Raw genomic sequence first — 27,673 nt, forward strand, 5'->3', positions numbered from 1 at the left:
GGGCGGAGCGGTGCTTGCCCCCTATAAGCCGGGACGCGCAGCTGCTGGGCTCAGTGGGGCAGTGAGCTCGCGGGGAACGGCGGCTGGGGGGCATGCGCTCTCAGAAAGGTGAGTGGGGGTACTGGCCCTTTAAGAGAGGGGCGTGGCTGCTTTAGGGAGATACATCGTTTCTTCTTTGCTCCTATTACCAGCCGCTGAATAAAAGCGGGGTGCTGTGACTATAAGGAGGGGTGTCTATATGGGACCAGTCGGTATACAGACTTGCTTAGCTGTCCCATGAGATATACAGCTATTCTAGACCGGGCTGTATTGGCTCAGTATCTCTCTGCCTGAGGTGCAGCTATGGTAGAGTGGGCTATATTGCTCGGGGGGCTGTATTGGACCGGTATTACTGTGCATAGGGGCTACGAATGGACCAGTCTCGCGGTGCCTGGGATACTGCTGTCATAGACTGGACTGTATTGTGCAGGAGGGGCTCTATATTGGACCGGTATCGGTGGGCCTGGGACATAGCTATCATACACCGGGTGTAGGGGCCTTCTATATTGGAGCAGTCCCTATACAGAACAGGGTAGCTGATACCTGAATTACAGCCATATAGACTAGTCTGCATTGAGCGGGGGAGGGGAAACTATATTAGACTGGTGTCAGTGCAGACCATCAGAGCTGAAACAGGGCTATAATACGTGGGGTGGGAGGAGTTCCTAGCGCTGCATGGTCTCTATAGACTGGTGCTGTAATAAGGACTGGCTATGACCAGTTATTAGGGCAGCTGGTGCCCAGACTGCAGCGGTATACGCAACAGGGGGGTAGGTGGTTAAGGGTTGCGTGGACCTCCTGGGTTCTGCGCCACCCCCCCCCCCCCGGGAGGGGAGTGGGGTCTAGTGGATACAGCAGGAGAGGCTGGGAGCCAGGATTCCTGGGTTCTATCCTAGCTCTGGGCGGGGAGTGGGGTCTAGTGAGTCAGAAGCAGGGGCGCTGGGAGCCAGGACTCCTGGGTTCTCTCCCTGGCTCTGGGACGGGAGTGGGGTCTAATGGGTGGAGTGGTAAAGGGATCTCCTGTGACGCTGGGGGGGGGGGCTGTCCCCTCTCCCCTGTGGGCCTGACCGTCGCAGGGCAATGGTGCGTGGAGCGGAATCCCCGAGCAGTAGCTCTGCGTCACCGGGAAACCCCTGCCGGCACTGAACCCTGACGGTGGGGAGGAAACAGCCTCTCCAGCGGACAGCCAATGACGGGCCTCGAGCCCGAGGGGGAGCGGAGGGTCTGGGGAACCCTCAATCCTTCCCAGCCACCGCTGAGGGTCTCCCGGGAGCAGAGAGGGACGGACGGTCCCTGCGCTATCCCTGGTTTTGGTTGAGGAATCCTGTCGCAGGAGCCCTGACTCTCAGCCTCCCGCCCCCGCCCCCTGGTCCAGAGACAGGGATAGAACCCAGGAGTCCTGACACCCGCCCCCCGCGCTTTACCGTCCCACACCCGTTTCCAGGACACACTGTCTCATTGTCCAGTGGGTCGGTGTCATCGGGGTGCGACTGTCTCAAATTCAGTCTGGGTTTGAATGTGGGGGCGGGGGAGGCGGAAACGAAATCGACTGGGGTTCGGGGGCGAGCTAGGACGGTGCTGGGGGAGCTTTGGGGTGGGGGTGCTGGGGTATTCTGGGAGAAGGAGGAGGGCAGGACTGAGGCCAAGGAGTGGATGAGAAGTAGGGAGGGGGCAGGGAAAGGCGGCAGCTCCAGAGTGGAAGGGCAGGCAGGGGGTGAGGTGCCCCCCCACCCAGAAGAGGAGCACTGGCTGGGACCTCTGACTGGTCAGATGGGGACCACCCCCCACACAGGAGTGGGTTGGGAGCAGCAGTGGAGAAGGCTCTTGGGTAGCAGATGGGGAGTGGGGTGGGTCACAGGGCTGGGGGGGCACTAGGCTCTTGTCAGGGGGCTGCCCCCTCTCCCCCCCTCAGGAATGGGGACTCCGTTCCCCCCCCGCCACCCTGGGCTAAACCACCCCAGAAACTGACTCCCCCTCCCCCCCAGTCCTGGGTGTGTCAGCCCCAGCTCTGGGGGAGAGGTCTTGTGGTTGGAGGAGGGAGGGCCTGGACGCCTGGGTTCTGAGGGGAGTGGGGTCTAATAGCCGGAGGGGGCTGGGAGCCAGGACTCCCGGGTTCTCTCCCCAGCTCCAGATACAGGGTGAGAGCTGGGCAGAGAAACCAGGCACCCTGACTCCCAGCCCCGCCCCCACCTGTCGCTGGGTCACGTCACTTCCCCGGCGGGCGGCGTGGGGGCGAGTGAGCTGTTGCTTTCCAGCATGGAAGGAACACGCCGCCGGGTGGCAGGGGCAGCCCTGCCGGGGGCACGGGGCGGGCGGCGGCAGCCGCAGCCAGCAGCAGGGGCCTTTGTCTCTCCGTGTCTCAGACGGTCCATGACACGTTTTCCTCCTGGGGCGGCTTGGAAAGGAAAAATCCGCTGTGTAGGCACCGGCCTGGGTGGAAACGATTGCTCCATGGTTGTGGGGAGGGGCGGTCGGAGAGTGCCTGAGACATCCCATTAGTGTCCTACCTACCACTAGACCCCAAAGCTGAGGAGACAACCCAGACGTCTTGGCTCCCTGCCTGTAACCAACTAGACACCCCCCACCCCCCTCCTTCCCTCCCAGAGCCAGAGAGAAAACCCAGGAGTCCCGCCCCCCCCACCCCAGCTCTAACCACTAGACCCCACTCCCCTGTCACAACCAGGGGATGGAACCCAGGAGTCCTAGGCTGAGTGCTTGGTCTCCCTTCCCCTCGCCAGGCGGTAGAGGAGACAGAAGCGCGGTCCCACCCCAGACAGTGAAGAAGCTTCTGGAGCAGAAGAGACGGCAGCAGACAGCACTGGGCTATGCAGCCAGCTCTCAGGTGAGCCCCTCTGCCCTGCCTCCCCCCGCCCCATTTCCCTGCGTGTCTTGGTCACAGCTGAGACTTCTCTAGCCCTGGACCTCAGGTGTGACTCCTGGTGTGTGCACCAAATCTCTTCGTGTCATTTCCATTCTGCCCCCCAAGGCACATGCTGCAGGACAGGCGTCTCCTTTATTTCCTGGCCACTCACACGGTGTTATGTGCAGTTGTTACCTGGCTGTTCTGCCCCAGAGGTGGCTGCATCTTGGCTCCAGACAAGCCATCCTGTGGCTCATCAGCAATTTCTGGTTTGTTCTTTTTCCCTCTCTGTAGGTCCCAACAGATGTCATTGACTCTTCTCAGACAGGTGAGTGAAAAATGGACTCCCCCCATTGCAGCTTTCCCCCAACCCTAGATACCCTTTGATTCCCCTGGGGTCCCCACTCCCTGCCTGTGGTATGACAACCCCAGATCCTCTGATCCCTCAGGAGTGCCATCCTCACACCCTGGGACACCCATGCTGTCTCTCATCCCCCCCCCCCCCCCCCCGCATGCTTTGCACCCACCATCCATGTCTCTCTCCCATCCAGATGATTGCCCGGAGCCCATGGGGCTGGGAAGGGGATCTGGGGGGGAATCTGCTCCTGGGCCCCCCCTGGCTCCCTACCCACCCTGGCAGGTCGACCCCTCATGCCATGCGACCTTCCCCGACTGCCACTATCACTGCTCGACCACGGCCAGCAGCTACCAGTCCCCAGGACCCATGTACGAGGCAACAGACTCCTACGCCTCTGTGGGGACCGGGGTGTTTGGAGCAGGTGATCCCTACAGCACCATGATGGCAGCCACGGGGGACTTGGAGGTGAGATGGGGGCTGCGGGTCAGGAGTGAGGGGTAGCGGCAGATCTGTGGGGCTGAGTTAGCAGGGGCGGTGGGTTGGGAAGCAGGGGCACCGGCAGAGCTGTGGGGCTGGGCTAAAAAGGGGCAGCGGGTCAGGAGGGGGCACCGGCAGGGCTGTGCTAGCAGATGGCTGTGGGTCGGGAGTGAGGGGCACCAGCAGAGCTGTGGGGCTGGGCTAGCAGGGCGCAGTGGGTCGGGAGTGAGGGCTGTAACCCCCCCGCTCTCTCCCCTCACCAGGTCCCTGTACCACCCCCCTCACTGGGCCTGTTCCCAACTCTGCAGGCATCCTCTGCCCCCTGGATGCAGCCCATCCGGAGCACCCCGTATTCTGACCCCCTAGAACTGGGCAGCTTTGGGGACCCGGTTGGGGTGCTGGATCCCGGGGAGCTGGCCAGGGCCCGAGCCGAGATCCGGAGCATGGACCCGGTGCGGCTGCTGCATCAGGATGAAGATGGGGACACGTGAGTATCTGGGAGGACCCCAAAACTCACCCTAGCCCCCCACTCCTGGGAGTGGAGGGAATGGGGCTCCTCAGCCCCCCGCCTCAGATGGGGTGTGCGGGGGCTGAACTGCTGTGTCCCAGGGAGGATAATGGATAGAGCTGGCAGGGGGGGGAAATAGGACTGGGGGGGCATATAGTGGGGGGTGGGATGGGATGGTCTGTCGGGGGGGGGGGGGGGGGTTGGGTAATGTTAGTGAAAGCCTGGGTGGGAATGGGGCAGGGGCAGTGCAAGCAGCAGGGAGGGTGGCACAGAGGGGGTGGGGGATCTCCTGGGCTTTAGGGAGGGACAGAAAGCAGGTGGCACTGGGGGGTGCAGGAGGCAGGTGGGGGATCTGCAGGGGTGCAAAAGCGTGTGAGACTGGGTAGGGCGGTGCATGGGCAGGTGTGAAGAGCTGTGGAGGTGCAAGGGTGGTGGCACTGGGTGGGGGATCTGCAGGGGTTTGGGGCAGTGGTGAGCTGGAGCTGGTTCAGAACTGGTTGTTAAATTTTGAAGTCGGTTTAGAACCCGTTGTTAAAGGGGTGGGCAAACTTTGGCCCATGGGACTGTTGTGTCCGGCCCGCCTGAGCTCTTGGCTGGGGAGACTCCCCTGAGAATCCCTTTTTAATTTTTACTCACCCAGCGGTGCTCCGGGCCTTTGGCGGCCCTGAAGGACCCGCCGCCGAAGACCCAGAGTGACTGAAGGGACTGGTTCTTCAGCTTTTGGCAGCTCCTCACTGGTTTGGGGGGTGCAAGGGGGGTCACTGACATGTCTCTCCCCCCCCGGCAGGATCCTACACCTGCTGGCTGCCCGGGGGCTGCGTCACTTTGCCCAGGCAGCTGCCGAGGCCTTCAAGGAATGCGGGCAGCTGGAGATCAAGGAACACAAGGGCAAGGTGAGCCAGGGGGGTTCCAGGGGCGGGGGGCTGGGCTGGGCCCCCAGCTCAGGGCAGGAGAATGGAGCGACTGTGGGTCAAAGGTCGCGGTGCTGCAGGTGGATGGTAAGGGTCATGCAGAGGAGTTGGCCAACCGTGCCAATGGGCTCAAGGAGCACGCCAAGGTAGGGGTCAAGGGTCACTGGGTGGTCAGGATAAGGCCATTACTGGGGATCTAGGTTGGGGTGGGAAAACTTTTTGGCCTGAGGGCCACAATGGGGTGTGAAACTGTGTATGGAGGGCTGTGCCTCCCCAACAGCCTGGCCCCCGCCCCCTATTTGCCCACTTCCCGCCCCCTGACTGCCCCCCTCAGAACCCCCCGACCCATCCAACCCCCCCGCTCCTTGTCCCCTGACAGGCCCCCCTGGACTCCCATGCCCTATCCAACCCCGCCTGAACCCTGACTGCCCCAGAAACTCTGCCCCATCCAACTGTCTCCTGACTGCCCCCCAGGACCCCCCGCCCCTAACCTGCTCCCTGTCCTGACTGCCCCCTGGGACCCCCTATCCAACCCTCCCACCGTCAGGTGTGTGCGCCACTCAGAGCGGCAGGAGCTCGCAGCCCCACTGCCCGTGCGGCAGCTTGGCTGCAGGGGAGGGGAAACAGGGGAGGGGCCGGGGCCAGCCTCCTGGGCCAAGAGCTCAGGGGTCAGGCAGGACAGTCCCGCGGGCCGTAGTTTGCCCGCCTCTGGTCTAGGGTCATGCCGTGGGCCCCTTTTCTGCCTTCTAACGCTGGGGTCTCCCGGCTTCCCCCCTCCCCAGACCCCACTGCTGGTGGCTGCCACAGCCAACCAGGCCGAGCTCGTGCGGGACCTGCTGGTGCTGGGAGCCGATGCCAATGCCGCTGACCACAAGGGCCAGACGCTGCTGCACTTGGCAGCCACCTACGGGTTCCCCAACGTCCTCATGGTGAGTGTGTAGCCGAGAGGGAACCCAGGTATACGGGATCACAGGCCCCCCGCCCTCACTTCTCAGAGCTGGGGATCAAACCCAGAAGTCCTGGCTCCCAGCCCCTTCCCCCCACCCCTTTAACCACTAGATACCACTCCTTCTACCCAAATACAATGTCTGAAATCGGTGTCAATTTACTCTCCCCCCCCCCCCTCGATTTAACTGAACCCAGTTTCTCTCCGCCAGGCCGTGATGGCGTCTGGGGTCCCTGTCAACGTGGAGGCCAGGAACTTTGAAGGTAGGACACATCCAGCTGGGGGGACGTGGGGAGCGAGGGAGTGTGCTGGGGGCGGGGATCTGCCGGCCTCTCCCAGCAGGTTTTGTTGACCTCCCCCAGCAGGGAGTGCTGTGGGAAGAGGGGTGCTGGCTGTGGGGGGGGCTGCTCTCACCCCTCCTCTTGGTGCCCCCAGGGCAGACCCCTCTGCACTGTGCTGTGATCTCCCACAACAAGGCCTTGCGGGCACTGGGTGTCGGGACCCCGACCCCAGAGCGGCTGCAGGACATGCTGGCCTGCATCCAGGCCCTGCTGCACATGGGGGCAGATTACACCAGCCAGGTAGGTGACCGGGGGGAGAGGGAAGGGGGGGTTCTGTGCCTGTCCCCCAGGGCCTGTAAGCCTTGACCTGTGCTTGGTGCAGGGTGGGGGAGGATGGGTGGGGAATTTGCCAGGAGGTCAGATCTGCCTCCTAGCTACCCAAGGCGTCCCCATTCCGTTCTGCCCCCCCTTCCCCCCACCATGCAATTGACCTTGCTGATATCATGGGGCAATGCTGGGAATTCCTTGTCTTCCTGCCCCCCCGCATAGCACCAGCTGTTCTGGCCTTCCCAGGGCTGTGTCAGTCTTCCATCTTGACTGGGGGTCGGGGGGGGGGGGCAGGCTGCCCAGGGATTTGGAGAGCAGGATCTGGTCCCCCTCCACCCCCATCCTACGCTCACCACCCTCCCATCCCTGCCCTCTCAGGACATAAAGAGCAGCAAGACGGTTCTGCACCTGGCCGTGCAGGATGGGAACCTGTCGCTGGTTCAGTTCTTCCTGCAGCTGCCTGGGCCAAGGCAATTCGTCAACATGAAGGTGAGGAAGGCAGGGGGTCTCCTTGCTTGGGGGTGGGATTGGATGAGGGAGAGGCCATTCTGAAGGGGGATGGGGTGGGACATGATGGGGGGGTGTTTGGGCAGGGGAAGCTGGACTGCAAGGGCTGGGGTGAGCTCAGCCAGGTCTGCTGGGGAGGGGGTGCTGTTCTGGTGGGGGGCAGGGGCTGTGTGTGACCCTCTGTCCCTCCCCTCCCCCCCAGGCCCACGGGAACACGGCCCTGCACATGGCTGCAGCCCTGCCGGGCCCACCCTGCCAGGAGAGCCTCGTGCGGCTGCTGCTGAGCCGGGGGGCTGACCCCAGCGCTCGCAACCTGGAGAACGAACAGCCAGCCCATCTGCTGCCTCCCGGGCCCGGGGGAGACCAGGTGAGACCCCCAGGAGATCCACTGCGCCTCTGACACTGCCCACCCCCCCCCCCCCGGACACCTGGAGTGAAGCGCCCCCAGCCCTGGCAGCTGGGCCCCCAACGGAAGCAGGTGCACCCCAGCCTGCAGGGGGGACACAGTGTGTGGTTGGGGGTTTTCCAGTGTCCCCCTAACTCAACCTCTCCTCTTCTTCCCCCGCTAGCTGCGCCTCTTGTTGAAGAGCCGGCGCCCACCCCCTGGTGCTGCCCGCCGTCCCGCCCAGCCCCCCTAGACCCATGGCTGCCAAAGGAAGTGGGCGGTGGGGGACTCGTCTGGTGCCGCTCAGTGAAGAAGGCTGGGGGGAGAGGATTTGGCATTTCTCTGGAAAATTGTCTGTAATATTTTCTGTATTTAACTAACTTATTGTATTAGGGCCCTCCGGACGCCTGGGTTCTCCAAGTCCACTGCTCCCTTGTTGCTTGGACCCCCCACTGGGTCTCAGCAGCACGCAGTATGGCCAACCAGATGCCTGGGTCCACTGCTGCCTGCCATATGAGGCTGCAACACTTGGGGGCTGAGCCCCTTGCCTTCCCCCTCTTGGGGCTGAGTGTGTAACTGCCCCTACTGGACTGATGTGTGGGCTGCATGTGCTTGTGCCGATGCAGTGGGTGGCAGCTGAGGGGAAGGCCAGGGACAGCCCCAGCTCTAGACCCCACTCCCCACCCAGAGCCGGGGGTAGAACCCAGGCGTCCTGGTTGCAGCAGCCTCCTTCACACCCAACCCCACGGGGAGGGAGGTTGGTTGGCCCCATTAACCTTTCCTCTGCTGAGCATTGACTCAGCCCAAATTTCTATCTGGGGGCAGCCCCACACCCCCTCTTGTGGTGTCCCCCCCCATATTGCTGGGGGGGTGCAGCAGAGGGTCCTGTGTTAATTTCAGCCCCAGGGATGGCTGGGGGAGATCCCCTGATTTCTATGAAATCATGTCTTGGTTGGGCATTGAACCCAGGTGTCCGGCCCCACCGAGGGGGGGGAGGGGGAAACTACCTCCCACCCTCCTTCAGTCATATCATTTCTGTGAAATGAACTTTTATGAACCACAGTGGTTCACATAGAGGGGGAGGGAGAGTGAGGCAGGGTGTGGGGCGGACCCCGGTGTCCGACTGGCTTTTGACCCACACCCTGTGTCTGCCCCTACCCTCCACATTATCACAGTGCCGCATCCCCAAACAGGCTTGAGTGACTGTGATAAGGGTGATGGCACGGCGGTGCCCCCTTCAGGCAGCAAGCAGAACTGCTGCCTGTGTTTCATAGCCCCTGTATTGCCAAGGGCCATTGTCCTTGGGAGGCAGCGGGCTGGGGTCCAGCGCTGCTATTATTACCCCCTCCCACAAAGGGGGGGTCCCAAGTTTGTTCCCTTGTTGGAACATGAGACGTTTCGTTGAGAAATAAGGTTTAGTGCTTCTCGCCTGTTCAAACTTCCCGCACAGCATCTGTGTTACTGGAAACCTGTAGGCCAGATACCCTGGTTCAACTTATAGCTGGGCCCAGTGGCCCTGCCCCAGCAGTGGCTGCATCTCAGCACTGGGCACACTGTTTATATGCAGCTGTTCCCTGGCTGCCCCACCCCAGAGGTGGCTGCATCTCCGTGCAAGTCCCCTGAGCTCTGACTATCCAAGGTGGGGAAGGGCAGACTGTAAACTCCTTGAGGGGCAGGACTGTATTTTTGTTCTGTGTTTGTACAGCCCTTAGCACCATGTGGGCCAGGATAGTGACTAGAACTCCTGCCAGTTGCCACGAGGGAACTAAGACAACTGCTTGTCCAGAGCCAGGGGGAATCAATGGGCCCTCCTAGCTAAACCCCTTTTCCTCCCCCCACCCCCTTCCCAGTGACAGCCAGGACTGTTCTGGCTCTAGGCAGCATAATGCTGGGGCATTGGGGCCAGCCCTGCCTGTTGGGGGAAGGTGTCCCCTATCCAAGACCCCTTTTCACCTGTCTGGGGATAAACATTAGAGCTGCTCCCCTTAATCCAGCAGCTTCCCTCCCCATGGTGACTCCTGTTCCCAGTGCCCTTAGTAGCCCCCAGCTAGCCAGCAACAACCCCACAGGGGCAGAGATCCTAGCTCCACCCTTGGGGGCAGGGAGCAAACTTTGGTCTGGGGGGGTTACATCTCCCACAAGCCAGCCTGGGGGGGGGGGTGCACCTGGGCAGGTGCCTGTTGCTTTGTGTTAGGTGGGGGGGAGCCAGACAAATAGTAAATGGCTATTGACATCCTTCTACCTGGCTTGCAGTCATTGAGAAGGGCAGGCGCCGAGTGGGGCTGAGAGGACAGACAGATAATGCCCCGCACTGAGCCCCTCACATTACTCCCCGTGGTTCCCCACACAACAGCGGTCAAGTCCAGGTAGGGTGGGGTTCAAGGCATTTATTCTATGGTCAGACAGACACCTGGCCCCTGGCCTAGCCCCCCTCACACTAGCTCCCCCTTTAGCTCAAAGGGCAGCCCCTCATCTGCCCCGGGGGGGAGCATGTCTGCCACCTGGTTGTAGATCCTCAGGGGGTCCTCAGAGCCAGCCAGGGACTGGCCCCTCCATGGATAGGCACCCTGGGAAGAGAGAGAGTCCGTCACCCCAAACCTGCACTGAGCCAGGCAGAGAACCCAGGAGTCCTGACTCCCAGCCCCTCTCTGCTCTGACCACTACACACCACTCCCCTCCCTGAGCCAGGAACAGAACCCAGGGGTCCTGTTGAAGCTGGGCAGACGGCCACTCACCGTATAGTCCTGGCAGGGTAGTGCCCCTGGGCAGAGTGGGGCAGGAGCTTGCAAGTGCAGGGCCCCCAGTTCCTCATAGATCCCAGGCTCCATCACGTCCTCGTATTCGTGGGGGGCCAAGGGGCCGAGCCAGCGTGCAGGGAACCCAGAGTCTGGAACTGCCACGGGACCTGTGGGGCCAGGACACAGCAAAGGACTATGGAGCCTTTCCCCTCTAGGGGGTGCTGGCTCCCATCCAGCCCCAGCGTGGGGACTAGCTGGCATGGGGGAGTGAGGACAGGCCCCCGGCCCCCTTCCCCTCTAGGGGGCACTGGCTCCCATCAGGCCCCAGCGTGGGGACTGGCTGACTTAGTGGGGCAGGGAGCCTGTCACCTCTAGGGGCACAAGCTCTTACCCCTCACACCCACCTGTGGTGCTGGTGTCCGTCTCCCCCTCGGCTCTCTCGGGGTGGGGAGGCAGCCGGGGTCGATACTCACGGCCAGGCATGTACCCTGGCCAGGTGCCCATGGAACTGCCCTACAGGGGAGCCAAAGAGAGACCCTGTCACACACCAAGGGAACACTCAAAAATAGCCCCCTCAAAATAGAACCCAGGAGTCCTGGATCCCACATCCCCCACTGTGACTGCCTGACCCTGCTCCCTTTTCACCAGTGTACATGCCCCAACCCTGTTTCTTTCCCTCCCTGCCAGGCCAGATACAACCCCTACATGTCAACTGAGCCCCACCCCACAGTACCCCCTGCTGAACCCCCACCCTGCTTCCCGCAGCACAGCGGCCCCTAGTGACCCCCCACCTGGCTCTCTGTGGCACAGTGCCCCCTAGTGAGCCCCCTGCTGAGCCCTCACCCTGCTCCCATGGCACAGTGCCCCCTACTGAACCCCCACCCTGGTCCCTGCAGCACCTCACCCCTGCTGAGCCCCCTCCAGCACAGCACCCCATACTGAGCCCCCCACCCCCTGCTGAGTCCCTCAACTTGCCCCTGCAGCATGGTGCCCTCTACTGTGCCCCCTGCCCTGCTCCCTGCAGCCTGCTGCTGAGCCCCCCACTCCCTCATCCTCTCACCCCAGAGGACGCACTCCTCTCTGAGTAACTGTCCAGGAGCGTCTGCCATGCCGCTGGATTTACCGCTTCCCCCAAGCTGTAGTCATTCCCAGCACTGGGCTTCCTCCTGAAAGGCAAAGGGTGGGAGCCAGGACTCCTGGGTTCTCTCCCTAGCTCTGGAAGGGGAGAGGGGTCTAGTGATTGGAGTAGTGGGCGCTGGGAGCCAGGATTCCTGGGTTCTCTCCCCAGCTCTGGGAGGGGAGTGGGGTCTAGTGGTTGGAGCTGGGGTGGCCGTGTGTCTGTGTTAGGTTGTCGTAGTGTGACAGAATACACAGAACTGCCTGCCCTCCACACTCACCTCTTCTTGGCCTCCTCCCGGACACCTGCAGTCAGAACCAGAAAACAGCAAGGATCAGCCTGGGCTGGGATAGGGGTAGGGCCTCATTGTGCGGAGGCTGTTTGGTGCTGTGAGTTTCCTCAGGGCAGAGCCCCTTCTGTGGGGGGATTACCTGCCTGGGCCTGGCGCCGTCTGAACAGGCAGGCAAGGAGGGTGGCGTTGGAGAGCAGTAGCAGGGCTCCCAGTGCGCTCAGCCCCCCAACGAGGGCCGGGGGCAACACCGGGCCTTCTGGGAAAGCAAAGGAGAGTGTCAGAGAGCAGCCAGGAGCCAGCGTCTGCCAGAGGGGAAACACGCGGGGTCCCATTCGCCACCCCCTGAGCCAGCCGATCCCCCACTCTGACCACCAGACCCCACTCCCCTCCCAGAGCTGGGACAGAACCCAGGAGGCTGGGCTTTCCGCCCCCTTCCAGTACCCACCTGTTCGGGGCACTTCAGGGTCCACAACTGGCGGCTCCTCTAAGGGCAGCTCTGAAATGACATCAGCTCCATCAGGGGTGAACCCCACAGACTCCCCCCCCACACCAATGAGCCCTTGCCTCTGTGCAGCATAGCCCCCGCCATCCCAGCACAGGGCCCCCACTACAGCCCCTGCCACCGCACGCTGCCCCCTGCTGAGACCCCCATTCCTCTAGCCTGGCACTGAGCCCCTGACCCCCCAGCACAGTGCCCCCTACCTGCGGTGGTGACGGTGACGCTGGGGCCCTGGGCGCTCTCCCCCAGGGCGTTGTGGGCGCTGACGCCAATACTGTAGGGGGTGTCTGGGCTCAGCCCTGTCAGGGTGAACGCGGGGGTCTGGGCGGGGAACACGTCCATGTACAGAGCACTGGGGGCGCCCGGCCAGCGGTACCTGTGGGCACAGAGGGTGAGGGACCCCAGACCCTGGGGAGGCCCCACCTCATCCATCCCCACCCAATGGCTTCCACCCATGCGAGCCCCCCCAGCTCTGAGCACCACTATCCCTGCCCCCCAGCCCCATCCTCCTCCTCCCCCCACCCACACCAGCCCCCCAGCTCTGAGCCTCACTGTTCCCAGCCAACAACACCCTCTTCATCCTCCTACTGCCCATCCAGAGTCCCCTCCAATCCCCTCCCTGCCTCCTCCACCCCACACCACTGCTCCCCACCTGATGCGGAATCTCTGGGGCAGCCCCCCATCGAACCCGGGGATCCACTCCAGGGTGGCTGAATTGTGGGTGATGCTGACGACCTTTAACCCCGTGGGGGGGTCAGGGGAGCCTGCAGAGACGGGGGAAGAGAGAGAGAGAGATCACCCTGTTCTGCCGCTGCCCCTCATTCCCAACCTGTAGCCTCTGCTAGCCCAGCCCTGGACTCCCCCAACCCCCCATCAGCCCCTCACTCCTGACCCGTAGGCCTCCCGGGCCGTACTGGTGCTGAGGAGCTGGATGTCCAGTCTGTCTGTGCCCAGTGCATTGCTGGCGCGGCAGGTGAAGGTGGCGTAGTCGTGCGCAGCACTGACATTGGCGATGGTCAGGGTGCTGCTGTGCCAGGTGCCCTCATGCCAAGTGTGCTCCGTGTACCTGTGGGGGTGGGGGGTGGAACTGGGGTCAGGTCAGAACCAGGACTGGCCCAGACCCAGGGACTGAATCAGAACCAGGGACTGACCCAAAACCAGGCGCTGAATCAGAGCCAGGGACCAGCCCCGACCCAGGCACTGAATCAGAACCGGGACTGGACTAGAACAAGGATTTGATCAGGATGGAGACTGGATGAGAACCAGGAACCAGATTAGAAGCAGGATGGAAGCAGCAAACTCAAGGGGTGAGGGTAGGTCAGGGACCCCACTGGTATTCTAAGGGGGAGGGGTTGTGGGGGGGCACTCTCCAGGGTTGGGTCTCAGTGTTTGGGGGTTACTGGGGTGCCCTGTGTCCAGGCAACGAGGGGCACATTAGAATGGGGGTCTGCCCCCGCCAGCCATTACTGTGACAAAGCAGGAATTTTCTGTGACATTTTTATGAAGCTACTGCCTCCCTCAGTTTCCCTCTCTGCTTCATGTTGCTCTCCAGGGGGTGCAAAAAGGCTAACATGCTGCTCCTAGGGCAGCGTCAGAGCCATGGGGCACGTGTGTCAAGAAGTTGGCTGGGGTGGGTTAAAGGACTGGCTGGAACCAACCTGGGTCCCCAGAAGCTGATTATCTTCAAGAGACCCCAGTGGTGAAATCAGGGTGCCCTGGCTGGGAGCAACAATTCTCAACAAAGAATCTTTTTCTCTCCTGGCCTGGCAGATTTGTAGTTTTGGTACTTTTGCCAGACAATCACAATGTTTATTTTAAAGTATTTTTTCCTATTTTTATCAGCTGACGTTTTCACAGTTGTGGGAAATGAGGGGGGAGGGGAGGAATCATGATTTAATGCCAGTAAGATTCCAAAAGTGAAAGCTTGATTAACTGTGAAAACACAAATTGCCAAGGTCACCTGCCAAAATATGCCAAACAACTTGCTGAAAAGCAACCTCTCCCAAGGTCGCAGCCAGCATCATTCGTAAATCCCTGGGCATACTGCTGCAAAGATCTTGCCCTTGGCTGGGGCATGGGTGGTGAAATCGATGGTGATCAGCATTTAGGGATGAAAGTCGGATCCTTCCAGCCCTCTCCACTGGCAGGCAGGCAGGCATAAATTCCAGCCGCTCAGGAGGGAGAGTTTTTGTAATGGAGCCAATTGACAGGGTCCCCAGTGAGCTCCGGCTGGCAGAGGACATGCATGGGTCTTGGGTGACCAGACGTCCCAGTACTAGGGGTTTTTTCTTATAAACGCAACTATCCTCCCCCACCCCCAATGAAAAAAAGTGTCCCGATTTTTCATGCTTGCTGTCTGGTCACCCTACGTGGGTCCTGGGGTCTGCAGGAGATGGAGAACCAGCCACCAGATGCCTGGGATAAAGGCCAGCTTTTGGAGCGATGCCCAGCTGTGCTCTGGCGCTGCCAATGAGACACATCTGGAAAAGGACAGAGCCAGGTGGGGGCTGTGCAGGGTTGGCCTGGGTCTCTGACTTTGCTTCTCTATGCCAGGCTCAGGGCTTCCTGATGCCTGTGTGCTGGGGACTAATCAACCCCGCCCAGCTTGGCCAAGGCCCCAGGGAGTCTCTGCCCATACTGGCGGGGGTGCACGAATCTGAGGGGTTTCATGTCCCTGCCCCTCCTCACACATGCTGGGCCACCACCTACCTGGGATTGTCAGGGTCCAAGGCTGCTCCGTTCTTGGCCCAGCTGAACTGCACGCTGGGGACCCCCTGGGCGTGGCACTGCAGGACGGCGGGCGAGCTCCTGTCCCCAGGCATGGCCACCTTCCCCAGCCCCATGCCCTTCTCAATCTCTGGCTTGACTGCAGGGAGAGAGAGAGAGTGAAGGGCAGTCTGGGAATCGGGGTGGGGTGGGGTGGGGGAAAGAGTTGGGAGGGCCTTGGAGGGTCAAGGAAGTCCCTGGGGAGGGAGATGTTCTGTGGGGCTCCCCCAGGCCTCAAGGGGTTCCCCAAGGGAGGGGTTTGGGGGAAGGAGGGAAGAGATCAGAGGGGACGGGCAAAAGTCACATCAAGGGGTGCTGGGTTCTGGGTTGTTCTCGGGAGGTGCGTCCCTGGAGAGGGGGTTCCAAGGTGGGGGAGTTGAGGGGGTTCCCAGGATGGAGAAGCAGTGCATGGGGTGGATCCTCAGAGTGGGGGAGGGGCAGAGAGAGGGGAGATCTCTGAGGTGGGGGGGCCAGTGAGTGGGAGGCCCTGGGAGTGGGGATTTCTGGGGGGGGTCCCTGGGGTGGGGGGGAGTCTGCATAGGGCACCCACAGCGCACAATGAGGCGGGCGCTGCCCCGGGCTGGGGGGGGCAGCCCGTTGTCCACGCGGCACTCATAGAGTCCAGCTTGTGCCCGCCGTGCCCCCTGGATCCGCAGCCGCCCCACGGCCCCCACGGCCTCTGGCTCCAGCTCCAGCTCCTCCAGGCTCCGCTCCTCCGCCCCCTGCAAGAAGGGTAGGGTCAGTGGGCAAAGGCAGGGGGACATACTAGGGAGGGCAAAGGTCAGAGGGGCAAAGGTTACCACAGAGATAACAAAAGTCAGAGCGGGGCAAAGGTCACCCTGACATTTGCATGGCTCAAAGGACACACTGGGGAGGTCAGCAGTTGAATGGGCAAGAGCAAATGTTAAAGGTTAGAGAAAAATGAAAAGTCAGCAGGGGGTCGAAGGGCACAGGTCAGGGAGGGGAAGGTGCAAAGGTCATGGGGGCAAAGGGTAGAACCGGGTAAATGAGGGTCAAAGGTGACAAAATAAATTAAAAAGGCCGGGGAAGGACAAAGGTCACATAAGACATCAAGGGTCAGAGTTCAGTGCAGAGGTCAAATAGGAGAGGGCAAAGGTCAGAGTGGAGACAAAGGTTGCCACTGGGGCAGAGGTCGCCCAGATAATTGCATGGGTCAAAAGCCACCTTGTGGAGGTCAACAGCCAGACAGATGACAGCAAACCTTAAAGTTTGGAGAGAGTGGTCAGAGGGCACAGTTCAGGGATGGGAAGGTGCAAAGGTCACAAGTTGGAGGGCAAAGGGCAGATCTGTGTACACGAGGGCCAAAAGTCAAAGATCATAAGCTAAATCAAAAGATCAGAGGGGGCAAAGGTCACATAAGAGATGTCAAGGGTCAGAGGTCAGACAGGAGATGGCAAAAGTCAGATGGGGAGGCCAGGTGGCAAAGGTCACAGGTGGCTCGTGCCTCTCTGAGAGAAGCGGCCAGAGACGCCCCCCCTTACCAGCCACGTCCACTGGAACATGCCCACAGGGGTGGGGTTGGCGTCAGCTATGCATACGAGCTCAGCCGTGGCACCCAGATCCACGTAGACAGGGTCTCTCAGGCTGCGGATGGAGGGGGCATCTGGGGGTCAGAGAAAGGTGGGGGTCAGAGGGGGGCACTGACATCAGGGGGCAGCGGGATGGGGGGGTGGCACTCACAGTGCACATCCAGGTGGAGGTGGGTCTCGTTCTGCCCCTCAGGGTTCTGGCACCTTGCCCGGTACTGACCCACGTCGGCCCGGCTCACATTCCAGATGGCCAGGCTGCCCCCTGCCTGCAGGTGGTGCCGGGGGGACCCCTCTGTGAGAGAGACAGAGAGAGGAGTCATAAGGGGACCCTATGCCCATCTTGGGCAGGGACAGCGCCCCCCCGGAGACTCCCCCACAGCCAGTCTTAGCACCTCTCCCCCCCACACACACACCTGGTCTCAGCACCTCCCCGCCCACACACCTGGTCTCAGCGCCTCCCCTCACCACACACCTGGTCTCAGCGCCTCCCCCCGACACACCTGGTCTCAGCGCCTCTCCCACACACACACACACACACACCTGGTCTCAGCGCCTCCCCGCCCACACACCTGGTCTCAGCGCCTCCCCCGACACACACCTGGTCTCAGCGCCTCCCCCCGACACACCTGGTCTCAGCGCCTCCCCTCACCACACACCTGGTCTCAGCGCCTCCCCCCGACACACCTGGTCTCAGCGCCTCTCCCCCCCCACACACACACACCTGGTCTCAGCGCCTCCCCACCCACACACCTGGTCTCAGCGCCTCCCCCGACACACACCTGGTCTCAGCGCCTCCCCCCGACACACCTGGTCTCAGCGCCTCTCCTCACCACACACCTGGTCTCAGCGCCTCCCCCCACCACACACCTGGTCTCAGCGCCTCCCCCCGACACACCTGGTCTCAGCACCTCCCCTGCCACACACCTGGTCTCAGCACCTCCCCCCGACACACCTGGTCTCAGCACCACCCCTGCCACACACCTGGTCTCAGCACCTCCCCCCGACACACCTGGTCTCAGCGCCTCCCCCCGACACACCTGGTCTCAGCGCCTCCCCCCGACACACACCTGGTTTCAGCACCTTCCCACGGAAGCTCCAGCTGCAGCTCATTTCGGGGGGGTTGGCGGAGACGTGCAGGGGGAGCTCCACGGCTCCGTGTTCCACACCCTGGACCATGGACGGCTGCTCCGACGAGAACTCAGGTGGATCTGGGGCCCACAGAGGGGGCAGCAGCAGCTGAGACCCTGCCCTGCTCAGTGACCCCTGCTGAGCCCCCTGACTGCTCCCTGCAGCCCAGAGCCCTCTGCTGAGCCCCCAACCCCTGCAGCACAGCGCCCCCGGCTGAGCCCCCTCCCAATCCCTGCAGCACAGTGCCCCCGGCTGAGCCCCCTCCCAATCCCTGCAGCACAGCGCCCCCTGCTGAGCCCCCAACCCCTGCAGCACAGCGCCCCCGGCTGAGCCCCCTCCCAATCCCTGCAGCACAGCGCCCCCTGCTGAGCCCCCAACCCCTGCAGCACGGCGCCCCCGGCTGAGCCCCCTCCCAATCCCTGCAGCACAGCGCCCCCTGCTGAGCCCCCAACCCCTGCAGCACGGCGCCCCCGGCTGAGCCCCCTCCCAATCCCTGCAGCACGGCGCCCCCTGCTGAGCCCCCAACCCCTGCAGCATGGTGCCCCCTGCTGAGCCCCCGCCTGCTCCCTGCAGCACAGCGCCCCCTGCTGAACCCCCCTTCCTGCAGCACAGCACCCCCAGCTGAGCCCCCTCCCAACCCCCGCAACGCAGCGCCCCCAGCTGAGGCCCCAACACCTGCAGCACGGTGCCCCCAGCTGAGCCCCCGCGCTGCTCCCTGCAACACAGCGCCCCCAGCTGAGCCCCCAACCCCTGCAGCACGGTGCCCGCGGCTGAGCCCCCGCCTGCTTACTGCAGCCCAGTGCCCCCGGCTGAGCCCCCGCCTGCTTCCCGCAGCATGGCGCCCCCTATCCCCAGGCAGGGGAAGCTCTCACACAGGATGTTGAGCTTGTAGAAGGTGTTGACAGTCTCAGCCAGGACGGAGCTGTAAGCTTGGCACGTTACCCGCTGCCCATTGTCAGAGGACGACGCTACCAGGGTCACCTTCCCCGAGCTGGAGAGACCCCCGAACTCTGCCGGCTTCTGCCCCAGATCCACACCCTTCAGCCTGAAAGAGCAGCACAAGATGGAACAGCAGGGGACTGTGGGTCGGGAGTGAGGGGCACCGGCAGAGCCGGGTGGGGGGAGCCCAGGGCTGGGACAGCAGGGAGCTGTGGGTCGGGAGTGAAGGGCACCGGCAGAGCCGGGTTGGGGGAACCCAGGGATGGGACAGTAGGGTGCTGTGGGTCGGGAGTGAGGGGCACCGGCAGAGCCGGGTGGGGGGAGCCCAGGGCTGGGACAGCAGGGAGCTGTGGGTCGGGAGTGAGGAGCACCGGCAGAGCCGGGTTGGGGGAGCCCAGGGCTGGGACAGCAGGGTGCTGTGGGTCGGGAGTGAGGGGCACCGGCAGAGCCGGGTGGGGGGAGCCCAGGGCTGGGACAGCAGGGTGCTGTGGGTCGGGAGTGAGGGGCACCGGCAGAGCCGGGTTGGGGGAGCCCAGGGCTGGGACAGCAGGGAGCTGTGGGTCGGGAGTGAGGGGCACCGGCAGAGCCGGGTTGGGGGAGCCCAGGGCTGGGACAGCAGGGAGCTGTGGGTCGGGAGTGACGAGCACCGGCAGAGCCGGGTTGGGGGAGCCCAGGGCTGGGACAGCAGGGAGCTGTGGGTCGGGAGTGAAGGGCACCGGCAGAGCCGGGTTGGGGGAACCCAGGGCTGGGATAGCAGGGTGCTGTGGGTCGGGAGTGAAGGGCACCGGCAGAGCCGGGTTGGGGGAACCCAGGGCTGGGATAGCAGGGCGCTGTGGGTCGGGAGTGAAGGGCACCGGCAGAGCCGGGTTGGGGGAACCCAGGGCTGGGACAGCAGGGAGCTGTGGGTCGGGAGTGAAGGGCACCCTCTCTTACTTCTCTGTGTCCTTGAACCAGGCCAGGGTGGCAAAGGGGTTGCTGCTGCCGGTGATGCAGGTCAGGGTCAGTGTCTGGCCACGTCGCACCTCCTTGGCCATGGTTGTGATCTTCACGTCTATGGGAGAGACTGGGTGTGGGGTGGGGAGCAAAGGGGCAGAACTGAGACTGGTGCGTTGTTGCCACCACCTAATGGGGGCACTGTGCCCTTAAGGGGCGGGGTTACTTGGCTCCGCCTTATGTACAGACCACCCCTCCCTCCCTCCCACCCCCGCTGAGGGCCGAGGACGCACACTGGACGAAGAGGCGGGTCTGGGCCGTGAGTGCCGGACTTTTGCTACCGTTGGAAGCATTGCAGCGGTAGATGGCCAGGTTGTCGCTGGGGCTGGTGGTCAGGATCAGCTCTTTGGAGACAATCTTGCCCGAGGCCACCTGGGTCCCCTCCTTGAGGGACTTGGTGTCCTGTCGGGAGAAAGCCCAAAGCCCAGTGAGCGACCCAGAGATGCAGCCACCTCTGGGGCGGGGCAGCTAGGAAACAGTTGCATATAACGCCCCATGGGTAGGGCTCACCCATCACAGAGATGCAGCCACCTCTGGGCTAGGGTGGGTCTCATTCCAAAGGGACACTGCCCCCCACTGAGACCCCTGCCCCACTGCCCACAGCATGGTGAGCTGAGCTCCCCACCCCACTGCCTGCAGCACAGTCTCCTCACTGAGCCCCCTGCCCTGCTCCCCACAGCATGGCGCCCCTGCTGAGCTCCCCACCCCACTCCCCACAGCACAGCGCTGAGCTCTCTGCCCCACTCCTCACAGCACAGCACCCCCTGCTGAGGCTCTCATGGCCCGGTGCCCCCTGTTGAGCCCCCGACCCGCAACCTGGTGCCCCCCCCATGACCTTGATCCAGATGAGGCGGGGGGCCGGGTTCCCCCCACTGGCGAAGCAGGTCAGCCTGACCTTGGTGCCGGCCCGGAATCGGCTGTCAGGGGGTGGGGCCTCGATCCACACCTTCTGGGGTGGGTCTAGGGGGGATGGGGAACAAAAGGAGGGTTAATGGCAATCAACTCCTGTGTTGCCATGACAACCTGTATCAGCCCCCCCCCACCATCCCCCTCCAACAGCACCACAGGGAGTGCAGCCCCCCCCCCCCCCCTTTCCCCAGGGCCCCTCTCCACCCATAGGTCTGGCCATGAGCCCCAGGCTGGGGTGAGATGGGGCTTCCACAGAGGTGGGGGGTCTCAAGTCTCCACAGGGAGCTGTGGGGCAGAACGAGGGGCGTTTCCCCACCCCCTGTCCTCCACTTCCTCTGCCCCCAACCTCCTCTGCTCTCATTCCAGCCCCACTCCCATTCTTCCCCCTCCCTCACTGCCCCCTTATCGCTCCCTGCCCCCTCCCCTTCCTCCAGCCCTCCCCGCCGCCCCCGCAGCCTGGCCAGCCTCACCACCCATTGGCACCCCCCTGTCCCGGGTGGGGGCTCACACTGCACGCTGAGGGACAGGCTGGCACTACGGGTGAAGAGCACAACCTCGTTGAAGGCCTCGCAGGTGAGGGGCAGCCCGTTCTCCTCGCGCCGGGCCATGTGCGTCAGGTTGGAGACGGTCACTGTTCCGCCGTGCGCTGCCTGCGGGAGAGAACCCGGTACTCAGCCCCTGCTCCTGGGGCCTGGCAGGCTGGGGGGCAGGGAATGGGGCCTGGGGCCTGTTCTCTCCAGGTGGCGCCAGCCCTGATCTGTCCCAAGATGGGGCCTGGCTGGCTCAGGGGGCCAGGGAATGGGGCCCGGAGCCTGTTGTCTCCAGGGGGCGCCGGCCCTGATCTGTCCCAGGGCGGGGCCTGGCTGGCTCAGGGGGACAGTGAATGGGATATTCACTAGTGTTATGCAGAGAGGGAAACTGAGGTACCCATAATGGGAGGAGATCAATGAAATTCACAAAGGATTCAGAGAGAGAACCCAGGAATCCTGGCTCCCGGCCCCTCCCAGTTTCCCCTGGCTCAATGTTTCCTCCTTTGGTGGCCGTGGGGGCAGCAGGTGGGGCATCTCCGGGGGTCCATGGCTTGGGACTGACCTCGGTGACGGTGACCTCGGTGGTGGTGAGCTCCCGCCAGCCCAGCCACCAGCGCAGCTGCACCGGGGGGTTGCTGGGGGTGGTGGAGCAGGAGAGCGAGATCTGCTTGTTCTCCGGGGTGCTGCTGGAGCCCAGGATGGAAACCTCTGTGGGGAGAACTGGGGAGGGGAAGAGATCTCAGACCCCCCAGCCACTGCCAGGAGGGGGCACTGTGGGGAGAGGCACAGGGGCACCAGTTGGCGGGAGCTCCCAGCTCCTGGCTACTCCAGCCTGACCCAGCCTGAGGTGCTGTAGGGGGCAGACACAGACCACGCATAGGGAGTCACTGGCCGGCAGGGGGCGCAGGGTGCTGGGGGGGTGGGGAGGTCATTTGCAGACCACACGCAGGGTGACACTGGCCAGCAGGGGGAGCTGGGGGGAGCAGGGAGGTGGGGGTGCTGCAGGGCAGAGAACTCACAAACCACACGCAGGGAGACACTGGCCAGCAGGGGGCGCTAAGGGGAGCAGGTGGCTGGGGGGTTAAGGCTGGGGTCAGTCTGGAGGCGCTGGGGGGGTTGCTGGGGGGTGGGGATGCAGCACTCACAGACCACACGCAGGGTGACACTGGCCATCAGGGGCAGGGGTGACACCTGGTTCATGGCTTCGCAGCGCAGCTGAGCCCCATTGTCCTCGGGTTTGATGCTGAGGGTCAGGAGGCTGCGGGAGGCGCCCCTGGCATCCTCTGTCTCCCAGCTGGTGGAAACCACTTTCCCGTTCTGTGGGGACATGGGCTAGCGTCTCACATGGCTCTGCTGGTGCCCCTCACTCCCGACCCGCAGCCCCCAGCTAGCCAAGACCTGCCCCCACCAGCTCTGCCGGTGCCCTCACTCCTGGCGCGCAGCCCTCTGCTAGCCCAGCCCTGGGCTCCCCCCACCCCCAGCTCTACCAGTGCCCCTCACTCCCGGCCTGCAGCCCCTGCTAGCCCAGCCCTGGGCTCCCCCAGGTGCCCCTCACTCCTGACCTGCAGCCCCTTGCTACCCTAACCCTGGGCTCCCCCGAGCTCTGCCAGTACCCCTCACTCCCAACCCACAGCCCCTGCTGTCTGTTCTCCTTGTTACCTTTAGCCATTGCAGCGTGGCCAGTGGGTTCCCGCTCAGCGAGATGCAGGTGAGTTTCAGGGTCTCTCCAGCTTTGATTTCGGGGCGTTTGTACCCTTCAATGGTGGGTGGCTGAGGTGGGACTGGGGGGGAGAGACAACAATGGGTGGTGGGGGAACGCAGGCACAGCCTGTGCTCAGGGGCACCCCCTTGTGGCATGACAGTGTCATGTCCTGCCACTGGGGTGGGGAGTCAGTGGGGCCAGCTTGAGGGCTGGGGAGGCGGGCGTAGATGGGCCCAGTCAATTGGAGCTGAAACATGCTGCCCCCCACCCCGCTTTGGGGGCAGTCAGATCTTGTAGCTGTGTATGGGGGGGGCAGTATGGGCTGGGAGCTGACTTGGGGCATCGGAACAGAAGGAGGGTGGCAGGGGGAGACAGAGAAGGGGGTGGACCTGGTCAGACAGACAAGGGGATGGGCAGGATGTGTGAAACACACACAGGCCTCTCCCCACTGCAGGGCCCCCTCCATGGCCTGGGGCCCCCTGCAGCTGCTCACTCATCAGGGTGCTTGGGGAGGGGAACAGCCCAGAGTACTGGGTGCGTAATTAGGGTAATTAACGAGCTGACTAATGACTCTCATGCTGGGAGACTAGGGGACGTGGAATCACCCCCCCCCATCAAATAATCTCCCCCACCCCTTTCGCCAACTGGGGGGCAGAGCCCTATGCCTCTGGGTGTTCCCAGAGTGGGGTTGGAGCAGGGAGAATTCCCCACCCCCTCCATCCCCACACCAATGTATCCCATGTTCCCGGAGCCAGCTAGAGACAGACCCTCCTAGCATCTCTGGCTCCTTGATGCTGTATGGGTTAATGGGTTTGGCCTTCTATACCCAATTAATCTCTTCAGCACTCATAGGGTTAACGGTTGAGGGGTCGACTTATATACTCAGATACAGCTCCTTGGTGCTCTCAGCATTACTTATTGAAGGGTCAACTTATGTATGTCAGCTCTTCCCCTTCAGAACCTCAGTCTTCTAAAGTTTGATGGTTAAGGGGGTTGACTTATATAGGGAGTGAAGTTAATGGTGGTGGGGTGATGGTCACATCCTCAGCTTTGACTCTCCATTGTTTTAAGGAGTAACTGAGGAGTGGTTGACTGAGACACAGGCCTCAGCTCCTTGGGGCTGTAGGGGTTAAGAGGTGAGGGGCCAATTTATATACACTACAGCTCATTCTCCTGAGAGTTGATCACGGAAAGGGTCAGCTTATAGAGTGAAGAGATCCCACATCTTGTTCTGAGGGCTCAAAGTACATCCATGGGCCAACCTCAGCTCTTCAGAAAATCATTGCTCTAGGGATTACCAGTGAGTCACTTCCTCAGGGCGCCACGGGCTACGGCTGAGGGGCCAACTGAAATACTGTAGACCCAACTCATCTTCCCCTTCTCCTTCAGTGGCGGTTCCTTGTCTTCCAGTCCCCATTGTTCTAACAGTTAAACATTGAAGGGCCAACTTATATACACAGGTCTTTGTAGCCTCATTGTCTGAAGGGTTAAACTTTGAGGGATCAACTTATGTACATGAGCCAACAGGAGTCTCCAGGACCTCATTGTTTTAAGGGTGAGCCATTGAGGATTCACTTATATACATGTCACCTCCTGATCCTTGACTTCTCATTTTCCTAAGGGTTAATGGTTGAGGTGTCGATTTATATACATGAGTCTCCTTGATGAGTTAACTGTGGTAAACCAGAAAGCCTGCAAATAGGAAGAGCCAGAGGCAAACACTACAACTGGGTGCAGGCTATGGAACAGAAGACACCCAGGAGAGAAGAGGGTGAGGCTTATATTTTAGGTGAGGAGCCACTGCGGGTCAGCTGATAGGTGGAGTTGATGTATATGGAGGAGAATATGACTGTGGGGATCTTTTTAACCCTTTCACTGGTGTCCCCAGAGAGATTGGAGGGACGACCAGAGCATGGTGGGCCTTACTCACATAGGATGTTCATGGTGAAGCCAGCTACCACAGGGTCCGAGACAGCCTCATTTGTGGCTGCACAGACCAGACGCTTCCTGTTGTCCAAGCTCTGTGGGGTGACCCTGGAGACAGAAGGGGAACGGGCTATACCAACTACCACCTACAAGGGGCTGCAGATTGGGAGTGAGGGGCACCAGCAGAGCTGGGGGTTGGGGAGCCCAGGGCTGGGCTGGCAGGGGGCTGCAGGTTGGGATCGAGGGGGACCAGCAGAGCTGGCAGGGAGGGGGAAGCCCAGGGCTGAGCTGGCAGGCGCTGCAATCGAGAGTGAGGGGCACTGGCAGAGTTGTAGAGGGCGCAGGTCTCCTAGCTGAGGTTGGGGAGGGAAGGGGGCACTGCGCTGGTGTCTCAAAGGGGCACTGGGGGCACCTGGCTGGCTACACCCTGGGCTAAGTCAGGGCCCCCCTGCTCCAACGGGGAAAGGGACCTGGAGCGGGGGAGTGTCCCCTGGACCCTCTCACCTGAGCACGGCCTCGGTGCTGAAGAGCTTCTCGCTGGACCCAGAGTGCACCTGGTGTGACACATCGGAGAGGGGGCTGCCATCTGGGGGCGGGAGGGACCATGAAGGACAGGGGGTTCCCAGCATTCCCACCCCTGCCAATATATCACAGCATCGCTGAGGGCACCCCCATTGCCGCGCGCCCCGGGAAGAGATGCCCAGATACCAGTGGATGGGCTGGGGTCATTGAGAGACATCCCACAGCTGTGTGTCCTGGGGAAGAGATTCCCAGATACCAGGGGGATGGGCTGTGGTGACTGAGAGACACCCCATGGCTGCGCACTCCGAGGAGAGATGCCCAGATACCAGGGGGATGGGCTGCGGGTTACTGAGAGAAACCCCACAGCCATGTGTCCCGAGGAGAGTGCTTAGCTACCTGGGGGTGGGCTGGGGTCACTGAGAGACATCCCATGGCCATGCACCCTGGGGGACATGTGCCCAGATACCAGGGAGATGGGCTGGATTAGATAGAGGGGTATATATGGAAAAAGAAAGACCCTCTCACATGGTCCAATACAGTGAGTGCTGGCCGCATATAATAGCCCAGCCCCCACCCTCTAGATCAGACCCACGGGCCCCTCCAGCCCAGCCCCCCCGATCAGACCCATGGGGGGCACTCACCATTGCTGAAGAAGATCTCTGCAGCCGGCTTGGCGTCCCCGGAGCTGCAGGTCACCCTGTACTCCACACCGGCCACCCAGGTCACGATGCTGTTGACCTCGTACTCCTTGAAGATGGGTGTCTTGGGGGGCACTGTGGGGGAGGGGAAAGGAGAAATGGTCCTGAAGAGTCACCCCTCCCCCAGCTCCCCAGAGCCAAGGCTACCCTCCCACCCCCATCCTGGCAGCTCACCCAGCACACTGAGCAGTGCCGTGCGCGACACAATGCCCGGGCTATCCTTGGAGCGCCCCACCTGGCACTCGTAGCCCCCGTCGTCTGCCAGCCGGCTGCCCACGATCCGCAGGTGGTGCTCCCCTGCTGGGCAGAACACAGAGGGAATGGTGAATCTATATGGCCCGGACACCTGGGTTCTGTACCCAGCTCTGCTCCTGGCTTGCAGGCCCGTTCTAGCCACTGGACCCCACTCCCCTCCCAGAGCTGGGGATAGAACCTAGCTTCCTAGAACTGGGCTAGCCAGGGTTCTCACACACATAGGTGTCCCCAGAGCTGGTTCACAGCCACAATGGCTAAACTGGGGGTGGGAGGGATAGAGGAACTCAGCCCCATCTGGCTGTCTGGAGGCCAGACCGACCCACTCGCCTTTGCTGGGGTCTCCCGTCATACTGTAGCGGGGGAATCCGGGGATGTTTGTGTTCGGTCCTAGCAGCAACCCATCCTTCACCCACTGGACCATGCCTGAGGGATTGTCCACCACGCACTGCAAGACAGCCACAGCCCCTTCCAGGACTGTGATGTTATCTGGCTCCACTCTGAAAGCCTGCTGGGGGCTGGCCCCTGAGAGAGGAAACACAGGGGGGACTTAATTAACCTCTAATTTTTAAAGATTTCATGTCAAAATTGAGTATTCATTAATTATTCCAGGAAACCACACACCAGAATCCCCTACTCTGGCCCACCTTCTCGCCCAACCTCAGAAAAATACAATATGCTGAAGCACCATGCCACTTTAAATCCCTTGTTCCATTTTCATCCAACTTGGCCTGTTGTTTAGATGTTCCTGTGAACTCCAAAGCGAGCCAAGATTGAAGGAAATTGGCCCAGCTTTTCTCATTTGACTTACATGCAAAATTTCTGATGGGATCATTGGTGGAAATAGAGATGGAAATATCCATAACTTTAAATCCCTTTATTACATTTCTCATCCTGCTTGGCTTGTTGTTTAGATGCCAGTGAGAGCTCCAAAACAAGCCAAGTTTGAAGGAAATTGGTACAAGTGTTTTGGCATGACAGCTGGGCAAAAAAACCTAACATTGATTACTTTTGGGGCTTGGGATCCTCTGGTTGTAACTCAGAAAAGCTCAGACAGATTTGAACAAAACTTCCAAAAAATGGTGCCCTCTGGAGTGAGACCCATCATGGAAAACTTCAGCCTGGCAGGATTTTGTTTGGGAGAATTGTGAACAATGGGGAACGGGTGGCTGGGTGGCAGGGGAAAGTCGGTCCATGTCTGGCTCTTGTCACTACTTGGAGATTATCGTCTGCAGAGAACTCTCACCTCTTGTGAAGGCACCAAGGAGAAGACAGAGGAACATGGTGGCAGGTCCCTTGGACACCATTCCCACCAATGCTGCTGGGACAGGCTGGGAGGATAAACTGGGACCACGGTGGATGGTTGCAAATCTGAAATACAATTGGAGATATACTGAAATAGCTCACAAAAGCTTATGCTCAAATAAATTGGTTAGTCTCTAAGGTGCCACAAGTACTCCTTTTCTTTTTGAAATACAACTGTGTCCCATCTTCCCAGCCTGGCACTAGGGGG

The 27,673-nt window shown here is 61.7% G+C and overlaps 2 protein-coding genes across 5 annotated transcripts; one reads left to right on the forward strand and one right to left on the reverse strand.

Annotated features, from left to right (window-relative positions):
* NFKBID (NFKB inhibitor delta) lies at nucleotides 1–27,558 on the forward strand. Of its 4 annotated transcripts, XM_048828613.2 has the most exons (12): nucleotides 1–108; nucleotides 2,778–2,881; nucleotides 3,194–3,227; nucleotides 3,451–3,722; nucleotides 3,998–4,221; nucleotides 5,030–5,135; nucleotides 5,936–6,082; nucleotides 6,311–6,362; nucleotides 6,535–6,680; nucleotides 7,086–7,196; nucleotides 7,417–7,581; nucleotides 27,396–27,558. In XM_048828613.2, the coding sequence occupies exons 1-12, from the start codon at nucleotides 93–95 to the stop codon at nucleotides 27,501–27,503; spliced, it is 1,485 nt and encodes a 494-aa protein (XP_048684570.1). In that variant the 5' UTR covers nucleotides 1–92; the 3' UTR covers nucleotides 27,504–27,558. The 4 variants fall into 4 exon arrangements, with proteins under 4 accessions (XP_048684570.1, XP_048684569.1, XP_048684572.1 ...); XM_048828612.2 differs by lacking the exon at nucleotides 1–108 and having other exon boundaries at nucleotides 2,366–2,881; XM_048828615.2 differs by lacking the exon at nucleotides 1–108 and having other exon boundaries at nucleotides 2,366–2,881; nucleotides 4,043–4,221.
* Nucleotides 9,967–25,939, reverse strand: NPHS1 (NPHS1 adhesion molecule, nephrin). Its single transcript, XM_075122740.1, has 23 exons — nucleotides 25,852–25,939; nucleotides 25,193–25,274; nucleotides 21,623–21,780; nucleotides 21,039–21,180; nucleotides 20,457–20,581; nucleotides 19,855–20,023; nucleotides 19,562–19,691; nucleotides 18,562–18,734; nucleotides 17,629–17,769; nucleotides 16,713–16,853; nucleotides 16,514–16,635; nucleotides 15,562–15,733; nucleotides 14,955–15,111; nucleotides 13,160–13,311; nucleotides 12,898–13,009; nucleotides 12,449–12,621; nucleotides 12,192–12,242; nucleotides 11,886–12,002; nucleotides 11,735–11,759; nucleotides 11,398–11,503; nucleotides 10,742–10,850; nucleotides 10,335–10,504; nucleotides 9,967–10,166 (listed from the first exon to the last, which is right to left on the reverse strand). The coding sequence occupies exons 1-23, from the start codon at nucleotides 25,852–25,854 to the stop codon at nucleotides 10,032–10,034; spliced, it is 2,865 nt and encodes a 954-aa protein (XP_074978841.1). The 5' UTR covers nucleotides 25,855–25,939; the 3' UTR covers nucleotides 9,967–10,031.
* Nucleotides 27,559–27,673: the final 115 nt, after the last annotated feature.

Source organism: Caretta caretta, chromosome 24 (assembly GCF_965140235.1).
Source record: "Caretta caretta isolate rCarCar2 chromosome 24, rCarCar1.hap1, whole genome shotgun sequence".
Lineage (NCBI taxonomy): Eukaryota > Metazoa > Chordata > Testudines > Cheloniidae > Caretta > Caretta caretta.

Excerpts from the sequence above, each read along its gene's own strand:
- NFKBID (XM_048828612.2), top strand. The coding sequence starts at position 2,726 with ATGGAACCCAGGAGTCCTAGGCTGAGTGCTTGGTCTCCCTTCCCCTCG. Across the intron at positions 2,882-3,193 it reads GCTATGCAGCCAGCTCTCAG|GTCCCAACAGATGTCATTGA; the intron begins GTGAGCCCCTCT and ends CCCTCTCTGTAG. Across the intron at positions 3,228-3,450 it reads CATTGACTCTTCTCAGACAG|ATGATTGCCCGGAGCCCATG; the intron begins GTGAGTGAAAAA and ends TCTCCCATCCAG.
- NPHS1 (XM_075122740.1), bottom strand. Across the intron at positions 16,636-16,712 it reads CCTCCACCTGGATGTGCACT|ATGCCCCCTCCATCCGCAGC; the intron begins GTGAGTGCCACC and ends TCTGACCCCCAG. Across the intron at positions 12,003-12,191 it reads CCCTGAAGTGCCCCGAACAG|AAGGCCCGGTGTTGCCCCCG; the intron begins GTGGGTACTGGA and ends TTGCTTTCCCAG.